The 22645-nt window shown below is 40.8% G+C and overlaps 1 protein-coding gene across 6 annotated transcripts in view; it reads left to right on the top strand.

Moving 5' to 3' along the window:
• The window catches only part of NTRK2 (neurotrophic receptor tyrosine kinase 2), a 444402-nt gene that overhangs the window by 61960 nt on the left and 359797 nt on the right, over positions 1-22645 (top strand). For 5 of the 6 annotated variants that reach the window (XM_064291175.1, XM_023544718.2, XM_064291178.1 and 2 more), the window contains exons 9-10: positions 18107-18142; positions 20710-20810. In XM_064291175.1, coding sequence (XP_064147245.1) covers positions 18107-18142; positions 20710-20810 — 137 coding nt within the window. The remainder of the gene's footprint in view (positions 1-18106; positions 18143-20709; positions 20811-22645) is intronic. The other variant, XM_064291176.1, reaches the window with a different exon arrangement.

The following is a 22645-nucleotide window of genomic DNA, read 5'->3' as shown; positions in this document are numbered from 1 at the left end:
GCATTACCCAGACACCCCTGGTAGTTGCTGTCTTTCCCATTAAATCTTCCTCTTAATTGAGAGTTTAGCTGCATGGCTACATTTGCTGTAGTAAATTTCTAGAATACTGTGTTTCTTCCTGTGTGTTTGGGGGATAACAGCTTTATAGTTAAATCCGGGGGACTCTGGGTTTGGGACAACTGCCTTCTGTTTTTAAATAGACTATTTTGGGATAATTTTGTTATTAGTTGACATAAGATCTTAAGGGTGCATACGATTATGTCATAATGTCATGGAGACCTTTATGTATAACAAAACTGAACGTTGCCTGGTTCTGCACCATCCTCATGATCACTGGTATGTTTGAGTCCATTGTTGTCGCTGTATAGTGCCTTCCAACCTAGAGGACTCATCTTTCCACACTATATTGGACAACGTTCAGTTGTGAGCCATAAGATTTTCATTGGCTAATTTTTGGAAGTAGATCACCAAGCCTGTCTTCTTTGTCTCAGTCTGGAAACACCAGCTTCCAGCATCATAGCAACACACAGGCCACCACGACAAATTGGCAGAAGTAGGAATAATTTTAGACTTATTGCAAAGTTGCAAAAATATGATGAGATTTCCCACATGCCCCTCACTCAGTTTTCCCCATTGTTAGCATCTTACATGACCTTGATACATTTCTCAAAACTATGAACCTGACATTGCTACATTACTATTACCTAAACTCCAGGCTTTATATGAATTTCGCCAACAATGGCCTTTGAAACTGTTGGGAGTGAAACTGGATTCAGAGCAAAGGTCTGGAGTGTAAAAGCCATCAGAAACAGCCTGGGTCCTTTGATATATGCACCGGACTGTCAGCAGAGAACCAGTAGCTTCTATTTTAGAATAAAATTCTGTTGTAGCTTTCTTTTGAACATTTCTCTGTGGTGCCAATATTTGGTAGAGCTGAACTTCCCTAACCCGTGGGGCCTCATTTGTATTGATCATTTCTGTGAGTTTTAATTTACCTCACAATGGGAAGAAATAGTTTTCTGACATAAAAAAGAACTGGGAGTCTCTCCGATATTCCCTTTAAAATAAATAATGAGTTATTTACCCTCTCAAAATTAAAAATTAAGCTAAATTTTATAAAGATATTCTCTGCTTTCTTCTTATTCAACTGGTCATTTGTTTTTACTTGGTCTTTTTTTTTGTTGTTAGGTCTTCAATATAAAATATCTGCTTTTAGGAAAGACTGAATTTTTTTTTTTTTTTTAAGTATTTACTCAAGGACCAGTTATGAAGGAGAGCTAAATGAAGGTAAAAATGAAAGAGACTTGATCCAGGGTGATAGTGGTTATAAATGGCCCTAGTAGGCCATAAACTAGTGTGGCCAATTAGAGATTGACTCACTTGGCTTGTCTTGCTAGAATCTTTCTGGGTATGTATGAGATTTGTAGCCATAGCAAGCAGATAATGACTTTTCTTAGGATTGCTTTCTTTCCCTCTTAAAAAATGAAAGCAAACTAGTTGTTATTGAGTCGATCCCAACTCATGGTGATCCCCTGTGTGTCAGAGTAGAACTGTGCTCTATATGGTTTTCAGTGCCTGATTTTTTGGAAGTAGATTGCCAGGTCTTTCTTCTGTGGTGCTTCTGGGTGGAACCTCCAGCCTTTCGGGTGGCAGCCAAGCACGTTATTAACGTCTGTACTATCCAGGGACTCCTTCTTACTCCACTTTAAAACAAACAAACAAAAAAACCATTTCACTGCTGTTTTAAAGGTACATTCCAAGTTAAGAACAATAGGTCAAGTTTGGCTTCATATTCTTTTCAACATTTTTGCTGTCATCATATAGTCACTGATGGAGAAGTTCAGCTCCGACAAATCTTTTTATGCTGTGAAGTTTTGGCTGTTCTTTCTATGTTCCGTTGCTTCGATGCGATCCTGTTTTTTTATGCTGTGAGTTTCTAGGCTGTACAAGGGCTAGCCAGAGGAATGAAAACGTCAGATCTGTTGTCTCTGAGAGTGTGAGATCCTCATTCAGCTTGGAATGGAGGTTTTCATGGGATGACTACATTGCTGAGGAACTCACGCCTGCAGCCAGAGAAAGAAGAGTTTTGAAAGAAATGAAAACAAAAAACAAACAAAGAAAAAAGTCCCTAACACAGAAAATGGTGACCATGAAGAGACAGACTGATTGAACACAATTACTGTGCCAGTTGGCTTTAGTAGAGTGTGGTGTGGAAACACTGGACTTGGGGACAGACATTCTGCCTTCCACTCTGAGGAAATGGGGCAAGTAGACCTCTAGCCAGTATCCGCTCAGACCAAGAGGGTACTATTCACAGGGTGTGCGGATGTCCAGAGGCAGGACCACTAACAGGACAGCCTGACAAACCGAGATACCCATGTAATGCTTTTTAAGAGTTCTATGATTATGTAAGGAACCCGTGGTGCAGTGGTTAAGTGCTCAGGTGCTAACTGAAAGGTTGGCAGTTCAAACCTACCAGCTGCTCTATGGGAGAAACATGTGGCAATCAGCTTCTATAAAGATTTACAGCATTGGGTCAGCACTACTCTGTCCTATAAGGTCACTACGAGTTGAAATCAACTCAACAGCAATGGGATAACTGTGCAAACAGACCCAGCAAGAGTGCTGATGTGAAAGGACAGGAACGATCAATTAGATATCAGCGGGGTCCCTAAGTTAACATGCTTTGCTGCTAACATAAAGGTTGGAAGTTTGAGCCCACCCAGAGGTGTCTTGGAAGAAAGGCCTGGCAATCTACTTCTGAAAAATTAGCCATTGAAAATCCCATGGAGCACAGTTCTGTTCATATGGGTTTGCCATGAGTTGGAGATGACTCGACAGCATCTGGTTTGGTTTTCTGGTTCTGGTAGATGTGAGAAGGACCCCAGATATTAAGCCCATGCTTTTTCCCCATCTGTGAATCACTGGGCACATGGTTAGTGCTGAGAATGGGAGAAAATTCTTTTCCAGACTTCAAACACCAGGTTGATCATTTCAGATCCCGTATTTAGAACCAAACTCAGCTCTGCCTAGCTTTGGGTTATGTTGAAAGCACAAAATGCAACTTTCCGGTTCAGATTAAAATCTAGAGAACTGAAGAGCACAACTTGTGACAAACTGTAATTTTGTTTCGGTTTTGTTTTCCATTGTCTTTTGAAAATGTACTCAGTAAGGGCAATCTTGCCAGACTCCTAGCACAGTAGCTTCCTGGCCTTTGTTGAACGTTAGAATCAACTTGGGAATTATTCCACCACTCCTCTGTCAGTGTGTTGTACTGTGGTGGCTTGTGTGTTGCTGTGATGCTGGAAGTTATGCCTCCAGTACTTCAAATACAAGCAGGGTTACCCATGGTGGACAGCTTTGCATGGATTTTCCAGACTAAGACAAATTAGGAAGAATGACTTGGCAGTCTACTTCTGAAAAAATTGGTCAGTGTAAACCTTATGAATAGTAGCAGAACGTTGTCTGATATAGTGCCAAAAGATGAGCCCCTCAGGTTGAAAGGCACCCAAAATACAACTAGGGAAGAGCTGCCTCCTCAAAGTGGAGTTGACCTTAACGACATGGATGGAGTAAAGCTTTCGGGACCTTCATCAGCTGATGTGGCATGATTCAAAATGAGAAGGAACAGCTGCGAACATCCATTAATAATTGGAAGATGGAATGTACAAAGTGTGAATCTAGGAAAATTGGAAGTTGTCAAAAATGAAATGGAATACTTGTAGATATCCTAGGCACTGGTGAGCTGAAATGGACTGATATTGGCCATTTTGAATCAGACAATCATGTAGCTTACCATGCTGGGAATGGCAAATTGAAGAGAAGCAATGTCACATTCATTGTTAAAATGAAGATTTCAAAATCTATCCTAAAGTACAGTGCTGTCAGTAATAGGATAATATCCATATGCCTACAAGGAAGACCAGTTAATATGAGTATAATTCAAATTTACACATCAACCACTAATGCCAAAGATAAGAAATTGAAGATTTTTACCAATGTCTGAAGTTTGAAATTGATCAAACATGCAATCAAGATGCAGTGATAATTACTGATTGAAATGCAAAAGTTGGAAACAAAGAAGGATCAGTAGTTGGAAAATATAGCCTTGGTGATAGAAATGAAGCAGAAGATCCCATAAGAATTTTGCAAGACCAATGACTTCTTCATTGGCAATACTTTTTTCCAACAACGTAAATGGCAGCTATACAGTGGACCTCACCAGATGGAATACACAGGAATCAAATCTGTGGAAAGAGACCATGGAGAAGCTCAATATCATCAGTCAGAACAAGGCTAGGGGCCAACTGTGGTACAGACTATCAATTGCTTGTATGCAAGTTCATGTTGAAGCTGAAGAAAATTACAAGTCCAAGAGAGCTAAATGCAACCTTTAGTATATCCCACCTGAAGGTAGAGAACATCTCAAGAATAGATTTGATGCACTGAATACTAATGATCAAAGACTAGACAAGTTATGAGATGACATTAAGAACATCATATGAGAAGAAAGCAAAAGATCATTAAAAAGACAGGAAAAAAAAGAAAAGACCAAAACTGATGTCAGAAGAGACTCTGAAACTTACTTTTGAATGTAGAGTAGCTAAAGCTAACAGAAGAAAATGATGAAGTGAAAGAACCAAAACGAAGATTTCAAAGGAGAGCTCAAGAAGACAAAGAAAAGTACTATAATGAAACGCGCAAGGACCTAGAGTTAGAAAACCAAAAGGGAAGAACATGCTCGACATTTCTCAAGCTGAAAGAACTGAAGAAAAAATTCAAGCCCCGAGTTGCAATTTTGAGGGATTCTATCGGGAAAATATTGAATGTCGCAGGAAGCATCAAAAGAAAATGGGCGTCATGGAGCCACTGTATCAAAAAGAATTGGTTGATGTTCAACCATTTCAGGAGATAGCTTATGATCAAGAACTGATGGTATTGAAAGAAGAAGTCCAAGTTGCACTAAAGACTTTGGGGAAAAACAAGGCTTCAGGAATTGACGGAATACCAAGTGAGACATTTCAACAAATGGATGCAACATTGGAAACACTCACTCATCTATGCCAATAAATTTGGAAGACAGCTAGCTGACCAGCCGACTGAAAGAGATCTGTATCTGGACCCATTTCAAAGGAAGGTGATCCAACAGAATACAGAAATTATCAAACAATATCATTAATATCAATTATAACTCTGCTGAAGATAATCTCAAGGTGTTTGCAGTTGTACATTGACAGGAGCTGCCAGAAATTCAAGCTGGATTCAAAAGAGGACAGAGAACAAGAGATATCATTGCAGATGTCAGATGGATCTTGGCTGGAAGCAGGGAATACCAGAAGGATGTTTACCTGTGTATTATTGACTGTGGATAGGCATTCGACTGTGCAGATCATAACAAATTAAGGATAATATTGTGAAGGATGGGAATTCCAGGAAACTTCATTGTGCTCATGCAACTTGTACACAAACCAAGAGACAATCATTTGAACAGAACAAGGGGATGCTGCATGGTTTAAAATCAGGAAAGGTGTGCATCAGGGTTGTATTCTCTTATCCTAGTTAATCAAACTCTATGCTGAGCACGTAATCTGAGAAGCTGGACTATATGAAAGAAAACATGGCATCAGGAAGACTCATTAACAACTTGCGATATGCGGATGATGACAGAACCTTGCTTGCTGAAAGCCAAGAGGACTTAAAGCACTTACTGATGAAGATCAAAGACTGCAGCTTTCAGTATGGATTACACCTCAAAATAAAGAAAACAAAAATCCTCACAACTGGACTAATAAGCAACATCATGATAAATGGAGAAAGTACTGAATTTGTCAAGGATTTTATTTTCCTTGGATCCACAACCAACGCCCATGGAAGCAGCAATCAAGAAATCAAACCAGGTATTGTATTGGACAGATCTGCTGCAAAAGACTAAAGTGTGCTTGACCCACACAATGGTGATTTCAGTCACCTCGTATGCGTGGGAAAGCTAGACAATGAATAAGGAAGATCGAAGAAGAATTGATGCCTTTGAATTATGGTGTTGGCAAAGAATATTGAATATACCATGGACTGCCAGAAGAATGAACAAATCTGTCTTGGAAGAAGTACAACCAGAGGGCTCCTTGGAAGTGAGGATGGCGAAACCTCGTCTTACTTATTTTGGACATGTTATCAGGAGGTATCAGTCCCTGGGGAAGGATATCATGCTTGGTAGAGGGTCATTGAAAAATAGGAAGACCCTCAACGAGATGGACTGACACAATGGCTCCAACAACAGGCTCAAACATAGCAAAACTTGTGAGGATGGCTCAGGACCCAGCAGTGTTTCATTTTGTTGTATATAGGGTCACTATGAGTTGGAACTGACTCAATAGTACCTAACAACAACAAAGGAGTTACTATTATTATATATATATTTCTAACATAATATTGGTGCCTACCTTTGATCATTCTGATTCAGCTGCTCTTGAATGAGACTGGTGTTTGGCATTTTTTTTTTTTTCTTAAACTGCCTAGGTTATTCTAATATGCAACCAAGGGTCAGAGGTGACTGCTGTAGATGAATACTGTGACTGGCCCATAATTCTGTCCTCAGAGTTGAATAAGAGACAATTCTGTGGTCACTTTAGGTTGCAGTCACAATCTCAACTGAAATATAGCATGCCTTATCTGAGAGAGAAATTAAAACTCTGGACTTAAGATTTAATGGCATATCTCCTCCCCTCTCCAGCTCAGGCAGATAGTGAGTGAGTAGGGGCTTGATATTGAAGTTATAGCTCGTTTGCTACCCAGGTGGAAGGGGGTGCGTGTTTGTAGGGGAGTGGGGTTGTGCTCTTGGGATCTGGGGATGTTCAATGCTGATATGTGGACTTTCTGTCCTGGATACTGTCAAATTGAGATAAAAAAGCTCTTTTAAGGTTTATTGAGTGATTAATTTGCTAGTTGATGAATGTTTGGACTTAACTGGCATGAAGCTTAATTTTTGGGAAGTGGAGGGAAAGTCTTTCAAGACAGTGAAGGAAACTTTAACAAAGAAGTCCTGAGTGATTGGTTAAGCGAAAAGTCTGTAATTTGGGGGAGAGATTTTAAGAGCAGAGAAAGATAACTGATTGGTTACCATGAGATGCTGGATTCATTATGATTGGTTGGCGTCAGATGGCTGGGTCAGAGGACTTTGAACAGTCCAACTTGTATAAACTAGGCTCTTTCGTCTTAATGGGCGCTTTCCAAAGTCTGCGGGTATGCTCTCTTTAGAGAGGGCTGACTCTACCTAGGACGCCAGCTCTGACTTGACTCAGGACACTTGGCATAAATTTGGCACAGCTTTGAAAACAGCTCTGGGAAAATGTCTGAGGTTACAGTGAGATTAGCCAAAATGTATGGCTTGTGTTTGGACATTTAAAAATACCTTTGTGGGTTCTTCGGAGATTCCTCATTCTGGGTTCTCTCTCCTGCTGTCCCCATGACTTGAGCGAATGCATCTCTACTCCAGCTGGTGGCTTGCTCAGTACCTCAGGATGCAGCTTTGTGCTGTTGGGGTCGCTCTGCCCCCCCAGGTTTCTCCCACCCCCACCCCACCCGGACTTTCTCTGTGCTGCCCGCATCTGGTCCTCAGGAAACACTCATGGTCCCTTGTCCTGACACCTCTGGACAATTACCACCTGCATCTGCTGCCCTCTTTCCCTTGCCCTCTAAGCCTTCTACCTGCAGAGGACATGGTTCATGTTCTCAGAGCGTGTCCTAGTCTCCCAGGGCTGCCATAGAGAAATACCACACAGCAGGTGGCTTTGAAGGACAGAAATTCCTTGTCTCACAGTTCTGGGAAGTCTAAGTCAGGGTCTTGGCTGTGTCGAGTCCTTCCACCCAGGGAAGGAAGGAACACCATTTAGCTGAAGATACATGGAAATGTTGTCAATGAAGAATAAAGGCACCTCTTTGAATATTTTTTCATGGAAACCCGCTAAATGGAGAATATTAAGCAGAATAGGTGGAACCTCTTAGATTTTACTTTTAATGAGATAAACTGCCATCACTTGTTGGTACAAGTGACTTATTCAGAGCTGGTGAACTTGGAATTCTTAGCATAGCTAGCCCCCACTGTCCATATTGTTCAAAGGGAAGCTTTAGCATCATGGAAAAGTTTTGTGTTGTGGAGTCAGGTCTGATTCAAACATGAGTTCCATCCTCCACTTACTGTGTGACCTTAAGCCATTTTCTTAACATCTCTGTACCTGGCTTTTCTTCCCTATGGAGAGTACAATTCTAATATCTCTTAACAGGTCATTGGAAAGATGAGCATACCTGAAAGTGCCTAATACAGTGCCTGACACATGGTGGGCAGATGCTGAGTCAATGCTCTCCCCTTCCTAGGTAGATGCTGAGAATATAATACAGAGGGTGCACATTTCTCACTTCCCCTTTGTTAATGCTCTGTAGGACTTCCCCGAGCAGCACAAATGGTTAAGTGCTCAGCTATTAGCCAAAAAAGGTGGGCAGTTTGAACCCACCCAGAGGCACCTTGGAAGACAGTTCTGGTGATCTGCTTCCTAAAGGTCAGAGCCTTGAAAACCTTACAGAGCACAGTTCTACTCTGCATGCAACACACAGGGTTGCCACGAGTCGAAATTGACTCGATGGCACCTAAGAACAACCACAGTCATTAGGGAGAAACTTTTGTCCAGGGCTTTTATCTCAGCCTTGACTTTATCCACCCTTATCCATAAGCTGTAGTCCCTGGATGGTGCAAAAGGTTAATGTGCTCATCTGCTTACCAAGAGGTTGGAGGTTCAAGTCTCCCCAGAAGTGCTGTGGAAGAAAGGCCTGTCAGTCTACTTCCCAAAAATCAGCCATTGAAAACCCTATGGAGCACAGTTCTACTTTGACACACATGGGGTTGCCATGAGCTGGAGACTGAATCAACCCTGACAACTGGTTTGGTTTTTGGTTTTTTATCTAAAAGCTAGAGCTTGCCCAGAGAAGAGGGCCTCAGGACTATGCCGTTTTACTTTGCTTAGGCTTGGCCCCTAAAGAGAAAATTTTAAGCCAAAGTTTGGTTCCTAAAGGGAGTGGGTAAATGTCAGCTATCCTTCCCCTTTCCTGTCCCCACCTGATTTGGGGCCAGAGGTATGCCATTGGGAACAAACCTAGCTCCCACCCTTACCCCTAGAGCTTTTTGCAGCCATGGTCAGATGTTTGAGTACCTAGCTATTTTCGGATTTTCTTTATGTTTCATTGAAAAATCGTCATCCTTTATGCCCACTGGGGCCTTTGACTCTGGTAAAATTTCTCAGTGAGCCGTAACCAGCACTTCTCAAACTTTAATGTACGAAGGAATCACCTGAGCATCCTGTTAGAATGTAGAGTCTGATTCAGTGAGCCTGGAGAAGGGCCTAACAGTTGCCATGGAGTCAATTCTGACTCCTGGCGACCTCATGTGTGTCAGAATAGAACTGGGCTCCACTGGGTTTTCAATGGCTGATTCTTTGAAGTGGATCTCCAAGCCTTTCTCCCGAGGTGCCTCAGGTGGACTGAAATGTCCAGTCTTTCCGTCAGCAGCTAAGGGCATTAATCATTCACACCACTGAGGGACTCCACAGAAGGTTCTAAGATTCTGTACTCCTAGCAAGCTCCCAGATGACACAGATGCAGCTAGTCCTTGAACCACATTTTGAGTAGCGAGGGTACTTGACTCTGTTAAGGCTGCAAAACCTGGGAGAGCCACGGAAAGAATGGGTCAGGCCTGCATCAAGATTGTCTCGCTGCCTGTTGCTGAGCATATCAAATAGTTATAACCATAAAAATACAGAATAGATGGTGCACAGAGATGAGCTGTAATTGAGTTCAGGAGAAAAAAAAGGTGGGATGGATTCAATATGTGGCTTAAGAAGCCTCGGGAGAGGAATGATAAGTAGAGAAAGCAGTTGTAGGCCCACACATACAAGGCACAGGGTTATCTGAGAATTCTCCAAAGATCCTCCTGTATCCTATTTAGCTTATGGGCCAAAAATAAGGACTTGTCCAAGATGAACTTGATCCACCATGTGCCTGTCATTGGAATTCGATCCCTCTTATAGAAAAGTCCCTCTATATATGCACATACGGAGACTGAGTGGAGATTAGAAGTGATGAGGCTGTCTTTTTGAGCAGAATGTTAAGCAGACATTTATGGCAGAGAGGGGCCATCACATTGAGATTTCCTGGGATTGTCATAAGGAAGAGCCTTGGAGTCTTTGGTAGCATCTTCTGAATAGAGAACACAAGTTACAGGTATTCCTATAAACACGGCCGTGTTGATCGTTTAAGTGTAGATTCTCTTGTCTAAATCATTATCCAGATGATTTTTTGCCTTAGGTTTGGAAAGAGCTTAGTCAGGGCAGGAGATGATAAAGTGAGTACCCTTGGTGCAAAGCTTCACATTCTTTAGGCAATGCATCAGGCGTGTCTCTGTGGCCCATTCATTCAGGAGGAATGTCACAGCTCGAGAATGCTCGCTCACACAGGCAGTGGTAGTTACTGACTGATGCTTCCTAATTCGGGAGTTTCCTATGCAAAATGCAAGTCAGGAACAAACTATAAATATTGGAAGAGTTTCCCCCGCAGCTTCTCACTTCATGCTGCTTTATCAGAAGATTCCGATATCTGGATGCACTAGAGTTCTGTGAACCATTTAGAACCACCCCAAACTGGCAGATTTAGATTGAGTATACTTAGGCCTGGGTTACCGGGTACTTAGGCCAGAGAATTTAGGGAGAGGAAATTTCTCCAAGTGTTATAACTTAAGAGTTATCTAAAGTGCCTGACTATAAAAGCCTGGAAGGCGCAAATGGTAAGCTCTCGGCGGCCAACTGAAAGGTGGAAGTTCAGACCCATCCAGAGGTGTCTTGGAAGAATGGTCTGGCAATCTACTCTGAAAAGGTTACAGCCATGAAAACTCTATGCAGTGGTTCTACTTTGAAGCACGTGCAGTTGCCGTGAGTCAGAATCAACCTGACAGCGACTGGTACAGGTAAAACCTCTCCCTGCCTGGTCCTCAGGCCATTTTCTGGGATCCATTTCTTGTCCTGGTGGTGACAGTGAAGAAAGTTCTCCCTATTTTTCTGCCCTAAATAACCAAGAAGAGCATCATTTGGCCATGTTGTTGTTGGTAGGTGCCACTGAGTTGGTTTCAACTCCTAGCGACCCTATGTACAACAGAATGAAACACTGCCCAGTCCTGCGCCACCATCTTTGCAATCTTTGCTATGTTTGAGCCCATTCTTGCAGCTGCTGTGTCAATCCATCCCATCGAGGGTCTTACTTTCGTTGCTGACTGTCTACCTTGCCGAGCATGATGTCCTTCTCCAGGGACTGGTCCCTCCTGATAATATGTCCAAAGTACCTGAGACAAAGTCTAGCCATCCTTGTTTCCAAGGAGCAATGTTGTTGTATGTCTTCCAAGACAGACTTGTTCGTTTTTAGTAGTCCATGGTATATTCGATATTCTTCACCAACATCATAATTCAAAGGCATCAATTCTTCTTTGGTCTTCTTCATTGTCCAGCTTTCGCATGCATATGAGGCACTTGAAAATACCATGGCTTGAGTCAGGAGCACCTTAGTCCTCAAAGTCCTTTGCTTTTCAATGCTTTAAAGAGGCCTTTTGCAGTAGATTTGTCCAAGGCAATATGTCCTTTGATTTCTTGACTGCTGCTTCCATGGGCATAGATTGTGGATCCAAGTAAAATGAAATCCCTGACAACTTCAGTATTTCCTCATTTATCATGATATTGCTTATTGGCCCAATTGTGAGGATTTTTGTTTTCTTTTTATGTTGAGGTATAATCCATACTGAATGCTGTGGTCTTTGATCTTCATCAGCAAGTACTTCAAGTCGTCTTGGCTTTCAGCAAGCAAAGTTGTGTCATCTGCATATCGCAGGTTGTTAATGAGTCTTCCTCCAATCCTGATGTCATGTTTTTCTCCATATAGTCCAACTTCTTGTATTATTTGCTCAACATACAGATTGAATAAGTATGGTTAGAGAATAAAACCCCGACATGTACCTGTTCTGATTTTAAAACATGCAGTATCCCCTTGTTCTGTTCAAACGACTTCCTCTTGGTCTATATACAGGTCCTGCATGAGCACAATTAAGTGTTCTGGAATTCCCATCCTTCGCAACGTGATCCATAATTTGTTATGATCCAGACAGGCGAATGCATTTGCATAGTCAATAAAACACAGGTAAACATCCTTCTGGTATTCTCTGCTTTTATCCAAAATCCGCCTGACATCAGCAATGATGTCCCTTGTTTCACATCCTCTTCTGAATCCAGCTTGAGTTCCCGAGTTCCCTGTCGTACTGCTGCAACCGCCTTTGGATTATCTTCAGCCAAATTTTACTTGCATGTGATATTGTTTGATAATTTCTGCATTCTGTTGGATCACCTTTCTTTGGAATGGGCACAAATATGGATCTTTCCCAGTCAGTTGACCAGGTAGCTGTCTTCCAATTTTCTTGGCATAAACTAACGAGTACCTCCAGCACTCCACCCATTGGTTGAAACATCTCAATCGGTATTCCGTCAATTCCTGGAGCCTTGTTTTTCACCACTGCCTTCAGTGCAGCTTGAATTTCGTCTTTCAGTATCATCAGTTCTTGATCTTACGCTACCTCCTGAAATGGCTGAACATTGGTCAATTCTTTTTGGTAGAATGACTGTGTATTCCTTCCATCTTCTTTTGATGCTTCTCACGTCATTCAATATTTTGCCCATAGACTTCTTCAAAATTGTAACTTGGGACTTGAATTTTTTATTCAGTTCTTTCAGCTTGAGAAATGCCAAGTGTTTCCTTCCCTTTGGGTTTACTAACTCCAGGTCTTTGCACATTTCATTATAATACTTTACTGTGTCTTCTTGAGTGGTCCTTTGAAATCTTCCGTTCATCTCTTTTACTTCATCATTTCTTCCATTTACTTTAGCTACTCTGTGTTCAAGAACAAATTTCAGAATCTCCTCTGACATCTATTTTGGTCTTTTCTTTCTTTCCTGCCTTTTTAATGACCTTTTGCCTTCTTCATATATGATGTCCTTGATGTCATCCCACAACTCATCTGGTCTTTGATCATTAGTGTTCAATGCATCAAATCTATTCTTGAAGTGGTCTCCAGATTCAGGTGGGATATACTCAAGGTTATATTTCAGCTTTCACGGACTTGTTTTAATTTTCTTCAACTTCAGTTTGAACTTAAATTTGAGCAATTCATGATCTGTTCTGCAGTCGGCCCCTGGCCTTGTTCTGAAGACTGATGATATTGAGCGTCTCCATGGTCTTTTTCCACAGATGTAGCGTATTTGATTCCCTTGTATTCCACCTGGTAAGGTCCCTGTGTAGAGTCGCTGTTTATGTTGTTGAAAAAAAGGTATTTCCAATGAATAGGTCGTTGGTCTTGCAAAATTCTGTCATGCAATCTCCTGCATCATTTCTATCACCAAGGTCATATTTTCCAACTACTGATTCTTCTTTGTTTCCAACTTTCACATTTCAATCACCAGTAATTATCAGTGCATCTTGATTGCATGTTTGATCAATTTTAGACTGCAGAAGTTGGTAAAAAATCTTGGCCATAGACTTACAATAATCATGATAATTAAGATTTATACTTAAATAGCTCTTTAGATCTCCGGAGTACTAATGTTAATTAATTATACTTCCCAAAGCTCCTGAGGAGTTGCCAAATTGAATGCTATTATCCTTTCCTATCTTATGGAAGACTCCTTTGTTACAGGAAAAAGTGAAAACTCCCAATGCTGCCTAGCAAATTAGTATTTCAGCCAGAAATGAAACCCTGACATCTGAACCCCCAATGTTTTCCCTCTGAGTTCAGCCTGAAGTTCAGAAAGGGAAGAAGAGAGGGACTTGGGCATTAAAAATCTCACTACCATAAGTTAGAAAACACAGTTGACAAAGCAAGGACAGTTTATTTGGAAAGAACAGATCTTTTTCTATTGCTTTATCATGTGGAATTCTTTGAAATATTTTTCAAGATCACACTAAACAGAGTCTGTAAACATAATTGATAGAACCCCCTTAGGGCGCTAGAGGGAGACTAAAAGCTTAAAGGAAGGAAGCTGATGTGTCTTCCTGGTCTCCACCATTATTTTCATCTGAGCAGCTGAATGGAAAATAAACCCCTTTTTATCAGGCTACCTCTCCTTCCATGAGTTTTTTATTTCCCCTACAAATATATTCTTCCTTTATGTGTAATGTCTTGAATAGATTTACTCATGAGATATAACTAAGATTAGAAGGTGGGAATAAAAAGACCCTGACTTTAGGTTGTTTAGCATGGAATTGAGATGATGGTAAAGTGCTTTGGTTGGATGATGTTGGGAAAAAGATGGTTTTATTATCTGTGTTTAGAAGCCTAAATGCCTTAAAGGTCTGTCTCTTGGAAGTGCAGACATCACAAGTTTAGTAAGGAGCTTTTCCAGGAGTGCATCTGTACCTATTGTTCTTTTCACTTGGAGAGCTTCAGGTTATGTCCTGGACCTGGTGGCCTGCTTCCCATATTTCTTAACTACATTCGTTAGGTCAAGAACAAAGTAAAAGTGAATGTAGCCATTCAAATTGTTCAACAAATTCTTCAGAAATAGAATTTGAGCATCAGTCAAGCAGGTATTTGTACTTGACCCTGATCATCTTTGGGTTGTTGTGAGTTGTAGCGTCCACACTTGAATGCGACGTGGAAGTATAGATTTCAGTGGGTTCAATGGAGTTCCCAGATTTCCATATTTATTCCAGAGATTCTCAACACGAGGCTTTAGGGCTGGATGCCACCTCCTGCTGCCTACATCTGAGATTTCTTACTTGATGAGAGCTATTAGGATACTATTCAAGGAAGCATCACCCTTTTCACATTCCCTCTACAAGCACATTACTCTAAGTGGATGCTGCTCATTTGCCTTTGTATTGGTTTCCTAGGGCTGTCATGACAAAATAGCACAAGCTGGGTGGCTTTAAACAACAGAAATTTATTGTCTTACAGTTCTGAAGGCTGAGAGTCTGAGATCAGACTGTTGGCTGTGTTGATTCTTGCGGAGGCTTTGAGGGAGCATGTGTTGGCTGCCTCTCTCCTGGCTTCTGGTAGCTTCAGGCGTTCCTTGGCTTACAGCTGCAGGATCAAATGGCATCTTTCCTCCTCCTCCTGGTCTCTGTGTACCTTCTTTTCTAAGAACACACGTCATATAGGATTAGGACCTACCCTACTCCAATATGACTTCACATTGACTTAACTAAGAACACCTTCAAAGACTCTACTTCCAAACAGGCTCACATTCATAGGTATGGGGGTTAGGGCTTCAACATATCTTTTGAGAGGGACAGAATTCAGTCCATAAGAGTTTTTCATTCATTCTCTTTTCATTGTACCATATCCCTCATAGCCAGGGTTTGTATTCCTCATTTACCTCTTAGTCCTGCATATCTCAAACAGGGGCTCCTAACTTTAGCAGTCAGTAACAGTAGAAAGCCACAACAATGGACTCAAACATACCAACGATCAAGAAGATGGCACAGGACCGGGCAGCGTTTCCTTCTGTTACACAGAAGATCTCCCTGAGTTGGAGCCGACTCAGCAGCAGCTAGCAGCAACAACAGCAATAAAAACTACTGTATACAATGAATGTATTTAAACCAAGTAAAAGGAAAGAGCTAGAAATTAGACTTAAAAACGGTCAGTTATTTTCAAAACTAGACCATTGCCAGAAGTCTAAAAAGGAAGGGGTAGTTTTTCCTGTGCCTGCTTTCAAAATTATGTTAATAACTATCTCCCTATTGGTGTATAAACATCATGGGAGGTTTTGCTTGACTGAGAAGTTGCTAGAAGCAAAATACTGTTCTTGATGAGCTGGGATCAGCTGGAGTAATGTAACCCTTATTTTTCATAAACTCTGGGTCTGTTCTTCCTCCCAAGTTCCAAGCTTCCCAGACATTTATACACGAAGAGGCATTTCTTTATTGGGGTGAGTATATCCTCGTCAGACAAAGTACAGTATGCTAGACAGAAGAGAGGAGGAGAACAAAATAAAACTATTATTGTTTTTCTCACATTGTCTTTCTGCGAGTTTCATAATCTCGTGCTAAATTTGGCTATGACTGACAATGAAAGTAAAAGGACAATACTTCTTGTATAGCCAGGAAAATCTAGTGCTTTTCACAAAGTTTAGATGTAGCCTGTTAGTTTTGCTGGTGAACTTGGTAGGAAAGGCACGCATCGATTTAGTTCCCAAGTCTGTAGTGTGAGCTGTTTACTAGATTATGGGCTGACGTATTGACTTTTTATCCTGCCTCGAGTTCTATTTTTTCATACCTGATCCCTTGATACATTGGATTAATCCAAAGTTCTCGGGTCTTCCTGGGGCTTTGTGTGGGTAATGTGTAATCCTTTTCTGTGAGGAGGTTGGTTAAATCTCTATGTTACTGATATTCACTGAGGCCATTTAAATGTGTGACTTAGATTGTCTGCCTCTGAATCCTGAGTCCTTTTACTTTCTTGTGGGATTGTATGTGTGAAAGTGAACAGTGACTGCAGGCTGGCTTTTCCCATAATACAGAGTCCAGGGCATGAGCACAAATCAATGACCAACTTGTCCCTGTTTACCAGACACATTCCTGGTTTTAGCACTGAAAGTCCCAGTCCTGGGCACTTTGCAAAGGCAGAAAGCATTTCAGAGGCTGCGGGGTGACCTGCAGACGATATCCTGAGGGCTGTCCCTGGGCTTTTGTGCTGCTTTATTCACTGAATTACCCCTCAAACTGCAAGGTAGCCTTCAAATCCCTTCTGAGGATGTCACTTCAGTCACAAATAATTCCGACAATGCATGTTGATGTGGTAGAACTCAACCTACTCTGAAATGGTGTTTGGGATAATGAAACTCATCAAAATACAATTGACATTTGCTGAAATCCGTGACTTTGCATCAGTTAATGCAGCCCCATCACATATGGTTGTACAGGTTGTGCACTGCACAATTTCACATGGTACCATTCACATAGACCACAATATGAACGGCACCCCCTGGAGTTGTGCAAAGCATAAACTGCCCAGCAGTAGGCGGCACCCGTCTACCAAAGTGCACAGCCATCCACCTAATTGTTTTCCTGCTAAAATAGTTATTCTTCTAGCTGAAGTGTGTTAAAATTCTAATTTGAACACTGGGGCCACTTTTATTTGGTTCTTCATTTAGACTGACCTTGATTATCCACTGAGGAATGCATGACCAGAAAACTGGTAAAATTTCGCTTTATTTTAAATGGTATGTTTTACTAAGGATTTAGAAGTGAAATGAAAACTGGGTAAACTTTGCAGTTCACAAGTTTTACTTTTTCACATGATAAGTGAGGACTGAAAACATAGGGAGTAGCTTCGGAAATTCATCTTCCAGTCACTTAAGCGTTATATCAAAATTTAATTTTATTTCCAAATAAGCTTTCGTATAAAGACTCAGCTAGTTCTGATTGGAGAATAAGTATCAGATTTTTTTTTTTTTTGTCACCAATTCTTGTTGATGCTGATTCATTTTTTTTTTAAATGTTTTTGTCAATTCTCATGAGAATACCATCAAACAGGATATTCTGATCATCTTGATGATTGCAGGGTAACCCCCCAAGTGAAGTTGGTGTACTTTCGCATTTCTCTCTGAGATAGCATGTATTTATAATCACTTATACATAAGCAATTTCACTAGAGAACAACATTTTTCTTGTGAAATGAAAGTATCAAAATGGCAGTTAATTAAAATGGCCAACTGTACAATGGAAACAGGACAAAAATATTGATCATAATTATTGATGGCTAAAATTTTCCAGTCAAAGTAATTCATGATTTCTTTTTCTTTTTTCTCTTCCTTGTTTGGAGGGGTGGATGCTGGGGAACTGGAGCGGATGGAGGGAAAGAGTCAACATGAAGCAAATCAATAATTTCAGATTTTATCTGTCCTGTAAAACAGTGTATTTAATTATAAAGCCTTTAAAGTATATTTAACTCATTTTAGTTAGTCTAAGTTAGCAATTTTTAAACTCCAAAATGTATACTTATGAATCTTTGCTTTGTTTTGCTTCCTAGGTGCAAACCCAAATTATCCTGATGTGATTTATGAAGGTAGCTATTGTGTTTTCTTTATTTTGTATTTTTTTCAAAATGTCTAAAATGAAATAAATCCACTAAAAGAAGACCATTAAGCTCAGTTAAATATACACTTCAAGCAGTACATGTGCCAAAATCATATTTCAAAAAAATCATTGGCTATTGATGGTCATTTTCCCTTGATATTCACAGTGCCTGTAAATAGCACTTTCTCTCTCTCTACTGCTATGTTCTTGGAAGTAGTAAATCCATTCTGCTGTAACAGATATTTTGTTTCCATAACTGGGAACTAAAAACCATGACTAGGAAGAGAAAGGAGTTGTATCAGTTAGAATGTTTCTCACTATGATAGTAAACCTAATCCAAGACTCTTTCTTGTGTAGCAAGGAAGTCTGACTCACATACAGGAACTAACTCTAAAAAAATCGGCGCTCTACCACCTCATTAGGAACCCACGTTTCCTTCATCTCTCCGCTCTACTGCCTGTTGTGTCGGTCTCAGGGAAGGCTGGTTTCTCTTACGGTTATAAGGTGATGTCAGCAGAGGGGCTACTACCATTCAGATTGATGAGAGAAAGGGAAGAACTTCTGAAAGGTGTTCCAGAAGAAAGAGGCCTTTCCTAGGGACCCCCACCAAGCCCTCTTTGTATCTGAGTGAAGACCCAGTTGAGCCATGGTCCATTCTCATCTTCATTACTGATAAGAGGGGTGGGTTAACCCTTGACTAATTTGACCCACTCCTGGAGGTGAGCTCAGCTTCCCCTGAAGTGCATGGCCTCCCTGGGGGAGGAGTAAGACTTGAACAAAATGGGATTGTCTTAGGAACATGGTCCCAAAAGGTCCACTGCCTTAGCTTCATACTAGATCTCTAATCTTTACTTTGCCATTTTAATGGAATGCCAGGAATATCTTACTGGTGTGAAAACCCATCATTAACAGATTTCCAAGCTATCTCCATGACCAGGCGGTCACTGCTTAGGGAAGTAGGAGGCTAAATTTTCAGACATACTTTGACATTTAAAATTGGTTAAAAGTTAAGTTCATCAAGATATATGTTCTATAAAATATCTCTACTTTATTTATAAATTTATAAGTGAATATTTATATTTTATTTTTTCTATAAAATTATTTTATTTTTATTATATATGTGTATATTTAACTCAAGCTAATTTTAGTTGGGAAATTATAATGTGTTTACCTGCTTCATGCATGGGAAAGTCACGTTTCTTCCAAGATGTGGTTTGGATGGTTCTCTGCAGGTGATTTTTGTATTTTTTATTCTATTTGTCTTGATATAATTTGGAGGAGGAATATCTCAACTTGTATCATAGGAGGGAAATCAGCTTGAATTGTGATTTTACATTTTAAAATTATGTTTTGGACTCCTAGTGACTTCGGATCTGATTTTGGACCTTTGGGCCAAAATGCCATTATTTTAAACTATAACCAAAAAAAAAAAAAAAGATACTTTAATTATTTCAATTTCGCATGAGTGGCTGGATATAATGACAAAAGAGGAGAATAAACAAATAAATGATACCTGTTAGTATTTGACTGAAATTAATATATTTTAAGATATTCAGAATGAAAATGGTGACAATGTGGTTTGGGGGTTAAGGATGAAACAGCAAATAGGTAGAAAATCGGTGCTTTTTCAATTATTATTATTCACACTCAAAGGAACACTCCACTAAGAAAAAAGCAATTTCTATTAGTTGCCCCAAGGCCAACCTCGGAATTCCATCTAGGGAAGTTTAGATGCTGCTAAGTTAATGAGGTAGCATGTTAAGGATTGAAAGTGAAGGCACCTTCCCTATTTAGAAAATATATGTAAACGTCATCATTGTCTGCAGTGTTTACCAAGAATTTTGTGTGACTTTTTGCGGATAATATTACTAGTAAAACTTTGGCTGCCAGCAAAAACAGTACTGTCGATTCGGAACTACTCAAAAGTTCATATGTATACCTGAGTTCCATACTGATTCTGATTCCACACTCCAGTTTGAGCATCTGCCTCTTACCCAATTTAGAAACACCTTTCCAGGGAACCAGGATTGCCGATTTCATGTCTGGGTTCATGTCTAGTTTCTGTCACCCTTTTGTTGTGTGACCTTTGGCTAATCATTTAACTTTCCCAGAATGACATTCTTCATCTGTAAAACTGGCTTGACTTGACCATCTCTAAAGACCCTTCCAGGTTTATAAATCTATGACTCTTAGATGGCCGATTCCCTTTAGTATTTATTTTAAGTGAACAATCAGAAAAAGATGTATACTGTTACGTACAAAGGAAAAACTCCAATAATGTTTGGTTTAGAATTTGACCAGTAGAACACTAATGTAAAGATCTCCGTTGAATAAAATGCTCAGCTTTGTGCAATCCCACCACTACAATGGATTTAACTTGGGCAACCAAACTGTGGTCTTGCACAACCAGGCCTCAGTGGATTGGAATCTTTGAGATTTGTCTTGCTTTGTTCTGGGTTTTGCTGTGGTTCTGCAGACTTGTCCTATAGATTTGTGTTTGTTGGGAACCCAACAACAACATCATGGCTTCTTCTGTTTCCCTTTCTTCAACACAAGATTATGGGACTGCAGCCAATGACATCGGGGACACCACAAATAGGAGTAATGAAATCCCTTCCACAGATGTGGCTGACAAGGCTGGTCGGGAACGTCTCTCGGTGAGTGTGATAAGTACATGTTTCCCAGCTTGGTTCTCAGCAGATTGGCTGCTTAAATGTTGGAAGGATGTGGCTGCTGCAGTGTGTGCCCTTCAGCAGACATTTTTAGTGTTCAGATGTAAACAGCCCATTAAAGATGGGAGGAATTAATGGAAATGTTAAAGAAAAGTGATCCAAGGTGATATATGTATATATATCTAGCCTCTGACTTACTTGCTTTTCCTTTCATGGGTCACTGTAATTGTAAATGGTTCCTATTTCAAACATCTGTCCTTTAAAAGGTTACCACGAGAAGACAAGAAATCAGTTTTCTTGTTTGAGGCCATATATAATTATTCCCATTTTGTATACCTTCATACTTGTCTCCTTAAAATTTTTAATAAAAGTTTTGAGTGTCTATTAAATATAAGGAATCCATCAGGTTCTGGAAGGGGCAGATATAAAAATATAAATGAAACTCAACCCACACTTTAGGAGCTTATGAGCTACGGCTTTTGTTGCTAGCTGTTGTGGAGTTGGCTGTGACTCATGGTGAGCCGATGCATAACAACCAAATGTTGCCTGGCCTTGCACCATCTTCACTGTCATGGATATGTTTGAGTCCATTGCTGTAGCCGCTGTGTAGTGCTTGCCAACCTAGGGGACTCATCTTCAGCACTATGTTGGACAATGTTCTATTATCATCCGTAAGGTTTTCATTGGCTGGTTTTGGGAAGTAGATCTCCAGGCCTTTCTTCCTAGTCTGTCATAAAAAAAAAAGTCATAAAGCTCCCCTGAAAGCTACCCATCATGGGTGACCCTACTGGTATTTGAAGTACCAGTGATATAGCTTACAGTATGAGAGCAACACACAAGCCACCACAGTAGGACAAACTGACAGATGGGCACAGAAGATGTGATTACTCGTACCTGAAATACAAATAGGAGGTGAGCTATATGATGTAATGAGAGGGAGAGAAACAGAGGCACAGGTGTTCCACTCCTTCCAGCTGCGAAGCCTTTGTGGGCAGGTGGCATTTTAAATGGCCTGAGCAGGATGGTTGGGACTTGGGCCTACAGAAATGGGAAGAAAGGGCATTTGGGTGCTTGCCTGGTTGGAGGTTAAGGTGTGTGAAGGGCAGCAGTAGAAGGCAAGGTGGGAAAGTAGGTTGTGGCAGGTCCTTAAGCTTTGAAACACAGTCCAAGGTGTTTATTTATTGTGCAGTCAGGAGCCATCCAAGGAGGAGTGTTTGGGCAGTGGAGTCACATGACCAGGGATCTGTGGCAGCATTGGTATGTCAGTAGCTCAGGTCAAAACCCAGGAGGCTTCCTTGATTCTTTTGTCTCCCTCACATCTCACATCCAGACAATCAGCATGTCCTGTAAGCTCTGGCTCTATCTAAATTCCAAACCCATCCATGTCTCTCCTTCTCCACGGCTATAGTCATAGTCTGAGCTAAGGGTTGGCAATTCCTGGGTTAGGGAATCCAACTTTTTTGGAGACAAGACCTTGGCCTGAGAAATCGGGATGGAAAGAGAGACATAGTCTTACTTATATCCTTGTTTCTAAAATGTTAATATGCATTTAGTGTAGCGTGGGGGCCCTGGTGGTTCAGTGGTAGAATTCTCGCCTTCCATGCAGAAGACCTGGATTCGATTCCCAGCCAATGCACCTCCTGTGCAACCAACAGCTGCCTGTCCCTGGAGGCTTGCGTGTTGCTACGATGCTGAATGGGCTTCAGAGAAGCTTCCAGACTAAGTAAGACAGAGTAGGAAGAAAGGCCTGGCAATCTACTTCTGAAAATTAGTCAAGAAAACCCTATGGGTCACAACAATCCAATCTGTGATCCATCATG

This window comes from Loxodonta africana, chromosome 9 (assembly GCF_030014295.1).
Source record: "Loxodonta africana isolate mLoxAfr1 chromosome 9, mLoxAfr1.hap2, whole genome shotgun sequence".
In the NCBI taxonomy this organism is placed as follows: Eukaryota; Metazoa; Chordata; class Mammalia; order Proboscidea; family Elephantidae; genus Loxodonta; species Loxodonta africana.
The sequence above is the reverse complement of the archived record's forward strand: the minus strand, read 5'-3'. Positions and strand labels throughout refer to the sequence as shown.